Source organism: Cryptomeria japonica, chromosome 6, assembly GCF_030272615.1.
Source record: "Cryptomeria japonica chromosome 6, Sugi_1.0, whole genome shotgun sequence".
NCBI classification, from domain to species: Eukaryota; Viridiplantae; Streptophyta; class Pinopsida; order Cupressales; family Cupressaceae; genus Cryptomeria; species Cryptomeria japonica.
In genome coordinates, this window is record NC_081410.1 from 155,761,336 (window position 1) to 155,770,986 (window position 9,651).

Genomic DNA, 9,651 nt, shown 5'->3' on the forward strand with positions numbered 1-9,651 from the left:
AGAAACTTGGAATAACATAGCTTATTAGGCTTTCACATCCTTATAAGTCACCTCTAAATTGCAGAAATGGGGAAAATCTTATCTGCTGGATTGTCTCGTGTGTGGTTTTATGGTAATCCTTATTGAAAATTACAACTAAACTTTAACGCCGACTCATCATCATTGAACATTGGTGGCTCCTATTTCCTTCACAAATAAATTAATAGGACTGATAAGACAAGCCTAGGACTAATCCTTTTGAGGGTCCACGTCAGCAGTTTGGCTAAAGCACACCCCGCTCTCCAATCAAGTCAACAAGCAGCAGGAAACTGATTGGCCAAAAGCACCTCATGCTCATGCCTCATCTTATCTCTTTACGTTCACTTCCCATAACCACCCATTTGGGCATTTTGCTCTGCATTGCTTTTCCACAATATCATTTTCTTTCACTTGAAATCCCAATCTGTTGTGATAATTTTCCCCAATCAAATGGCCTGTGCAACAGCAGCCCTCTCCCTGAAACCACCCCTCAGAGCCCACAGAGCCCAATTAGGGCAGGCTCCTTGTAAATTATGCTCTCCTACATCCATTGCCTCAAAAAGGAGCAGAATTGTAGTTAATTGCTCATCATCATCATCACAGGGGAAGAAGAAAAATGAGGTTGTTTCAGTTGCAGGCTTGACATCTTTGGCTCTTACAGCAGCAACAGTGATTCCAGAGATAGCAGATGCAGCAGGACCTGGAGTATCTCCTTCTCTCAAGAACTTTTTGCTAAGTATAGTGGCTGGAGGTGTGGTTGTAGCTGTTCTTGGTATTGCTGTTATTGGGGTTTCCAACTTTGATCCTGTTAAGAGGGGTAGATAAATGTACTTCTATGAAGTATCTCTATAGATTTAGATTGTGGGTTTCTGGGATTTGTGGATGCAGAGTGAAGTATGTAATCAATTAGTAGTAATCTTAAAGCTACATTAATGTACTATGAGGAGCAGTAGGGAGAGAAATTCCATAACTGTACTTGATTTGATTTCCTTCCTTTGAGCTAATGTGTTAAATGCAATGCAATGAGCTCATTTTGAATTATGCCCTAGTTTAAACCATCTTCTAATTGTTTTGGCAAATCTGTAGTTGTATTACATGTATGTGAATTGGAAGAAAATGTCATTTGATTGCGTTTTCTCAAATTTCAGATGAATGTTGCAGCAATTGTAAAGCTTATGTTGTGAAAACTTTCTTAATGGAGTAGGATTTGGAATCTGTAATGATTATTGCCTTTGGAAAATGGATTTTTTTCAGAGATTGACCTGTATTCTAAGAAGTTTATCTGTGTCATAACCACTTGTCATTTCAGAAGTTTATCAGGCCTGCAATATTACAGTTTTAGGAATTTAGATTGTATATATTGATGAATACATTTTATGATATTTCTATTGGATTCAATTGTATAGATTTTGAATCAGATTCATTAATTCATTAATTCATATTTCATGAGCAGGGAGGCGTTTACATGAACCTATTTCTAATAAGAATGATTGGTCTATTATACATGCATTGTCCTCAAATCCAGTACTATTCTGACTTGAGCACTTAAATTATTGAGGTAGATTCTTAGAAATGGATTTCCTGATATTTGTTTTTCATTTTGATAGTAAAACGGGAATAAAAACTTTAATTTATAAAATAATCCAAATTACTAATTTTTAATTGAAACAATGCAATTACAAGAATAAAGTTACACCAATCAAAGAATGACGAAGAAAGATACTAATCATCTCATAACTTGTAAAATTCATTGATTGTGATCACGAGCGTACAAAATCTGGAAGTGAGGGCATTATTATAGAGTGCAGCTTTCACAAACAAGTAGTGCAGCTGGATTGCTTTGATTTTCAACAGATTGTTTTGATCATAATAGTGTGGATGGTTTCATTTAATCAGATGGGAGTTGACTGGTGAATTTTAGATTTAGAGAAGGTGGTTTTGTAGTTGAATATGTTTCACTTGTGATTAATATCTAATATTTTTAGTAGTATAGCATTAGTAGTTATGATTTCAAAGTTGTTAGGGTTAATCACGATTATTTATAATTGAATAAAATGTATTTCTTAGATCTAAAGAGCAACAAATCATTTGATGCTACATTGGCACACAACTATTACAACTTAATACACGACTACTAGTTTACTCTTTTTGGGGGTCCTTTTAGACACCTCAACAAAAAAAATGTTGATGTGGCGTCATATTTGATGAGGTGACCCTAAAACCTTAATTATGAGCAGGAGTCTTGCCAAATAAGTCATTAAAATCATGAAATTTCCAGAGTCCATAATGATTTGCTTGTTACTTTTATGGATTTGGCCATGTAGTTTTTGTTGTTCTCTTGCCCTCACACTTGCTCTCTTGCCTTATGATGGATCATGGTGTTTGATTTGAAACGTTGGTAAGAACAAAATCTATATGGTCAAATCTAGAAGAGCGACATGCATATAAGTCATTGTAAAAAGATGGGAGTGATTTGAAATCATTGTTTATAGAATTTTGAGAAATATGAGAGTGCTCAACTACTAGAACCTCTCTCGTAATCATAGTGACTCATTATGATGATAATTTTATATAATATAGAACTACTTTACATGAAGCAAAAATCAATCATTAGACACATATAATTATAAAATCAATCATTTAGATAAGGATGGTGACAAGTTCCCACCCTAATTAGTTTGAAGTATTTAGTAATGAAGATGCAATTTGCATTTTGGAAATAGGATAAAAAACATTGTTGTTTTTAATGGCTTTAATACTATAAAAAAATAAAATGCATTTTTTATATAAATTAGTTTTAGATAATTAAGTAATAGAAACCAATACATAAATTTTCTTTAAATTAATGAGTTGAAATTGATAATTGAAATAAATGTTAAATTTTAAATATTTAAATTAATTTAAGAAATTAGTAAACTAAATGTGTGGATAATTAGTTTTTATTTAATGTAAAAAAAAATTATCTAGGGGAGAGAACCCAATAGTCGTGCACCTTAACTTCGCGCTTCTCAAAATCTTACGTGGAAATTTCAAATCACTCCCAATTTTTTATAGTAGCTTGCTTGGCAACTCCCCTACTTATAACGAAGGTTTCATGGCCACATCATCAAGTATGGTGCCACATCAGCATGCTTTTTGCCAAGGTGTCCAAAATAGCCCAAAAAACAAGTGAGACCAATAGACGTGCAAAAGAGGCCTCAATACTTGTGCAACTGATGTGGCATCACATGATTGGTTACTTTTCTCAACTATTGGTACATTTCCTATCAATAACAACTTTAAAGTCACAACTATTGGTGCATAAACACATAAAAATTGATATTTTATGTTTCAAACAATAGTTTTTATTTGTACTATTATTGAAGCAAAAAGTATCAACAACCCTCACAACAATTGGTACATGCTCAACTAGTGGTGCTCTTCCCCTATATGTCAACAATTCATTCAATAAGGTTTTGAAATTTTATAATTTGTTCTTGATTTTTTAATTTGATTGTGCATTGTCTAAGTTCACTTCTATGAATGTGAAAGCAACCTCAAAATGTGTGGAGTTAAATCAAGTGTATTAACTTGAGCTTAAACATCATGGATTTGATATGGGAAAATCTTAGAGACGAAAACCCATTTGACTTGATTTTTGATGTCCAAATATGAACAAGGAACAATAATGTTTACGAACACTTTTAGGGAATCTATTGATTGGGAAACCAACATACTTAATGATCCAAATTTACAAATTTGATGGGTTCAAACACAACTAGAAATTTTGCAATAAACTTAGGATGATGTAGTTTAATAAATCCCGCTACAATTCTCTAGATTCTTTTATTCTTTTTGCAAATTGAATTCTATATGTTCTCATTGAGAATTCCACAAATTGTCCAAGATGTTTTTCAAATGAATGAATGAATGCCATTAAAAAATCAACCAAACACACAAATCAACATAGTGTGTACCAAGTTTGTTTACAACAACTAATGAAGTGGTTGGCAAAGAACAGTTTTGCATTTTAAATTTTAAAAGATGAGGTTCAATTCACAACTACAAAAATGACATAGATCAAGTTTGCACCTACAAATATGATCCAAGTGATAAAAAAATGTCTAGGAATTAGAAAAACAAAACTTGGAGATTGGTTATAAAGGGTGAAGATTCAAGGTTGTCACAAATAAGATTAAGCCATGTGTATAAGCTACTTACTATATTCATGAAATTGTAATCAAAATTGGCCCAAAACATAACACAAAATTAAATTATAATGCAATTTTCACCATTAAAAATATTTGTAAAGAAAAATAACTCCTAGATAAATTATAATAACAATAACAAACAAAGAACCACATGTTTTAGAGTAGAAATTGATAATTGATAATATAATTAATATGAAAATCAATATGATAATTGTAGCATCGTAAATTGTAACTGGTCCAATTTACACCTCATGTGTGTGCTCCTACTTTAGTGTGTCATATCCCCATCCCCTCTCTAGGTCCAATTTGACCCTATTCTCCAACTTTGATGTCATGAACACCCTTTGGTGGGTCGTATCACATGATACCCTCCCCCCTTTCTCTTTGTTTTGGTCTTATTTGTAGAAAGACCAGGGCTCCCCAAAACACTGTGGTCCCTCTCAAACGGGCCCCGATTTGAAATGGGGCGGGTTCTACATCTCCCTCATAGCATTTGATTCTCGGGGCTACACGTAATCATTGTAGGTTAACCTAATCGGTAATTTACCTAGGGAACCCTATTTAAAGACATCCTATCAATTCATTTAGACAAAATTAATCCATTATCTATCTATAATATTCGTGCATCCGTGAAGCATTCATCCTCAAGCATCTTCAGAGATTCAAGGTTACATATTCATCATTCAAGCATTGTGGAGTAAAGTTACATCAATCTTCATTCAAGCATGTGTGTGTGATTAGAGTTTTTCATGTCCATATGTTTATAATGCCATTGCATTCAACATTTGTGATTATTGTTACCTATTTTTTACCTCGAGGCCAAAAATAGCCATACTCCAATGGAATTAAAAAAAATTAAATCAAATATATTGGTTTAATGTGATAAGTTTAAAATTTTAAATGTTTTTACCTTTTAGAGTCAAGGCTGTCAAAATTAATGTTGCCATGATCAAATGAGGTCAAAATAAAATCAAATTATTGCATGGAGAAAATTAAAAGCTCATAAGGCCAAGTCTTCAGGTGGCATTCAGTTGAAAAGTGTGTGAGGGGAAAATGTGCGTGCTAAACTAAATGATTGAAATGACGAAGAAAACAACCAAACAAGCCATTAAACTCAACACTTTGAGATAAGAATGTTAAAATCAAAACGGAGAACACAAATGACAAGCAAAGCAAACCAATATCCCCGCTTTGATTTGATTATTCCAGGATTTGATGTGTGCTCATGACATCAATGGATGTTCGATTATGCTCCATGGATACAAATATGAGTGATTATGAAATGATAATGAGGATGAGTAGTGATTTTGGGAGAGTAACGATGCAAGTGAATGAAAAGTGGATGCTCAAATAGGATTTGATTTTAATTAATTAATTCATGGGGTTTTGGGAAAAGGGACATTTAATTAATTAAAGGTAATTAATCAAATGGGATGGCAACAAGGGAATTAATTAATTAGGTTAATTAATTAGGAGGAAATGGGTTGGGGGGTTAAATAATTAATTAGAAGGATAGGATTGGGGATTAATTAATTAAGAATTAATTAATTAGAAGAATGGGATAGGGAAATTAATTAATTAGAGGAAAGGGATTTAAATTTGATTAAATTAATTGTCTTCGAACATGTAGTGTTGCAGTTAAAATACTTTGTCGGTGAAGCAGCCACCAAGGTTCAAACCCCTGCTGGGCCATTGTGCTCGCAGGCCTTGTGTCTTCGTTGGGTTGTTGTGCTCGTGGGTTTGAACAAGTGAAGTGTGGGGATGAGGTCCCCCGATTGTGGCCTCACCGGTTCATAGCTCTGGGTCAAAAGCGTTTCACGTGGAGCCGGAGGGCATGTCATGCTAGCATCGCTGGTCACATTAAATTTTTTACTAGGCATTATTTTAAAAAATAAAATAAAAATTTTGATTAAATTAATTAACCAAATTTAGGTGTCTACATTTTGCCCCTTTTCATGGTGGCGCTAAATAGCATTGGTGCGAAGAAAAATAAAACACCCAAGAGCGAGGAAGCGAAAAAAGTGCCCCAAGCCCGACTGAGAATGGAGGATGAAGGAAGGGGTGCCCCCTTGAGAAGGTGCATGGGAAAAAGGGGCTTGGGCGGCGTCTCGAAAAAGACATGGCTCCAGCCAACGAAAAGAAAGGGGACAAAAAACTGAGCCATCGGGCAAAAATGACACCTCAAAAGGAGGTCTGAGGAAGGAGATATGCTCAAAACATTTCCGTGGGGTGAAGGGTGAAGAAAAGAGCCAAAAGTGCACCATATAAGACCAAGAAGTGTTTTTTGAAATTCATTTGTGCACGCTCATTTTCAGAAAAAGAGCTCTGGAGAAGAAAACCTGGTGAAGGTGAGATGGCATAATGGGTGAGACCGAGGCACTGAATGGACATTGTGTGGAACGTGAGGCAGCGTGGGAGATTGGATCGAGAGGTATGCCTCGAAAAACGAGCTCTTGTGTCAAAATTTTCATGAATTTTGAAAAAAAAATCATGTTTTTGAGCATATAAGGGTTCAAGGGGGGAAGAAATCGAGGGGGAGAAAATGCAAGGGGGAGAAATCGGGGGGAGGGTACCACACAACGCAGGGGCGCATCCCTGCTAACATGGGGGTGCTTCCCCGTCGGTGTGGGAGCACAACCTCGCAAAAGCGAGGGCGCAACCCTGCAGGCGAAGAGCCCAACGAAAGAAAGGGGGCACAGAAGAAAAAGAAAAAGATGCAAGTGGGGAAAAGAAAATTTTCCTCGCAGGCAAACGCGGTCCCGCAAAAGGGACTGCTAGACGAGCCGATGAAAAACACTTAATCACCGAAGAAGGGAAAGCAAACCGCCAAAAAGGCGAATGGGGGGTCGGGGAAAGGAAAGGCAAAAAGACTGATAAGTTGTTGTCTGCTTGATGTGCAGTGGAGTGTGGACATTCTGACGAGCCGCGAGAGACATCTCGGGGTACTAAGGCTTGGTGAGGAGCTGAGTGACATGGAGCGGGCACATGTCGATGCGATAGGGCTGGGATATGTGACCCGGATGCCACACATTCGGTCACACATGGCATTGCTGATGATGTTGATTGAGAAATGGAGGAGCGAGACTTCTACCTTCAACCTTCCTCTAGGTGAGATGACTGTGACCCCTAAGGACATATATCGGATCATGAGACTTTCGATATGAGGAGCTCGGTGCATTGGGAGGAGCATCGAGTAGGTGAAGGTCGTCAGACTCTTAGTCAAAGGAGAGATTCCCCTGCATCAGGGGATGTTATCATTGGAGCATGCAGTGGCAGAGACATCTCCGGATAGGCTGATATACATCTACGTTTGTGGACTTGTCAGCAGTTACATCATTCCCAATCGTGGCAGGAGGTCTATCGTACTGGGGATGGTCCCAGTGGTCGTAGAGGTAATGGATAGCAGTTGACCTATGTCTTGGGGGACCTCGATGCTGGCAAAGCTATATTGGGATCTCCATGAGATACTATATCATCCCAGCAAGGGATTTGGGTTTGTCACACTCTTACAGATATGGGCGTGGGAGCACATTATTGTCACACAACCGGTGCCTAGGGTGGATAGAGATGCAGCTGAGCCCATGGAATTTAGCTCGCGGGGAGCGCTGAGATACGAGGTTACCGATGACATTGACCATTGGCGGGAGATGCTTGATAGATTGACAGGGGATGCTATCACATGGACAACATATGTGAGGATCCCTCCATGGCTAGAGGATCAACAACACATGTCATACATGATGACAACATGATACATCATCGGGAGGTGGGAGTGGTTGATTGAGATGTATCAGTTGGATCGAGTGGAGTGATAGTTTGGGAAGGTACAAGATGTACCTGCAACACCACACAAATTCTGACGTACCACCCGAGAGAGGGTGGTAGACTTTGGGCCCTCAGTATAGGATAGAGAGGGTATAAATGATAGGTGGAGTATGACTCCAGTTACATGGGTCACAACAGCTTACAAAGAGTGGTGGGTAGAGGCTAGACCGAGGATGGTCGGGAGATCAAGATTGGCACTACTCGCAGAGAGGAGGGCACAGGCATGAGCCAAGTGGATCAGGATTGGACACTATTAGCCAGCTAGACGATCATCTGAGATAGTGGTAGAGCGCGTGATTCAGATAAGCTCCAAATCACCAGCAGGGGCTCAAAGGATGACAAAGGAGAGGACAGGGGAGAGGTGGGAGAGGAGACAACACCCATGGATGTGCACTCATCACCACAAGAAGAGACGACAAAGACAAGGGGCAGGCCAGAGGCAGGAGCTCAGTGAGACTGATACCTTCCAGGACAGATAGGAGGGATGAGAGGGGAGAGGGGTCCAGAGTATCACCAGATTAGGTGACACGGGCTCGCACCCTCAAGGAGGCACTAAGGAGGTCAGAGCACAGACTACAAGGCGTCACTATAAAGAGAGACAACATGTGCAGGGAGAGAGGCAGCCTACACGGAGAGAGAGTAGCTGCGAGCGAGGCGATGGAGAACTCTCGACGGAGGACAGAGGAGACAGTAGCCCACTACCAGAGGGAGAGGGACGAGGTCGGGAGACAAGTTGCACCTAGTAGCAGAGAAGGGGGGGAGATACTGACAGGCATGATAGAGAGACAAATGGTCGAGATAGAGACTTTATCTCATCAGGCAGGATGGTACAGAGCCAAGTATGAGTAGGTAGTTCCAGCAAGGAAAAGGGAGGAGTATGTGCCACCTCCTAGGGCTAGGGTAACTAGCTCTTTACGTAGTGGATGATCCAGTGGAGGGTCAGGGAGATCCAGCCGCAACATCGGTGGATCGACCAGACAAAGGGCTCAGACAGAGGACACTACAATTTCAGGATTAGGATCTGCACAAGGATCACCAAGACAAGGACAGGGGTAGGGATAGGTTCCAACACAGTTACCAGAGAGCAGATGACTATGTAGATGACTATGCAGATGATGCAGTTTTGATTTTTTTGTTAGACCAGACAACAAGCACAAAGATATATATATATATATATATATATATATATATATATGTTTTGTACCCATTTTCTTTTGCACCTCATGTATGTGTTATGAGCATGATAGATGATCACCAGTCATTATGATATTGTATGTACTTGATTCACCTTTTGATCAGATACACGAGATTATGTACACATTGATATACATGTACATTTTGTATTGACATACATGTTGAGACCATGATGATATTTAGGATATACATTCCGTTTTGGTTCCACTATATGATGTCTTTTCTATGAAATTTATGATGCATGTATGGATGCATATGATACCATGGTATATGTTATGTATGACTTATGATTTATGATGACCTGTGCTTACATGATTATGAGATGCATGGATGTATGATAGAGGTTATATGTGACGAACTAACTCATTAGTGATGCAGGATGTGATGATATTATGTATGTATGACACCTGAGCTATGGATGCAT

The 9,651-nt window shown here is 38.6% G+C and overlaps 1 protein-coding gene across 1 annotated transcript; it reads left to right on the forward strand.

Annotated features, from left to right (window-relative positions):
- The first annotated feature begins 368 nt into the window (after positions 1-368).
- On the forward strand, positions 369-1,059 carry LOC131035130 (uncharacterized). Its single transcript, XM_057966773.2, has one exon. The coding sequence runs from the start codon at positions 469-471 to the stop codon at positions 841-843; it is 375 nt and encodes a 124-aa protein (XP_057822756.1). The 5' UTR covers positions 369-468; the 3' UTR covers positions 844-1,059.
- The last annotated feature ends 8,592 nt before the right edge of the window (positions 1,060-9,651 follow it).

Excerpts from the sequence above, each read along its gene's own strand:
- LOC131035130 (XM_057966773.2), top strand. The coding sequence starts at position 469 with ATGGCCTGTGCAACAGCAGCCCTCTCCCTGAAACCACCCCTCAGAGCC.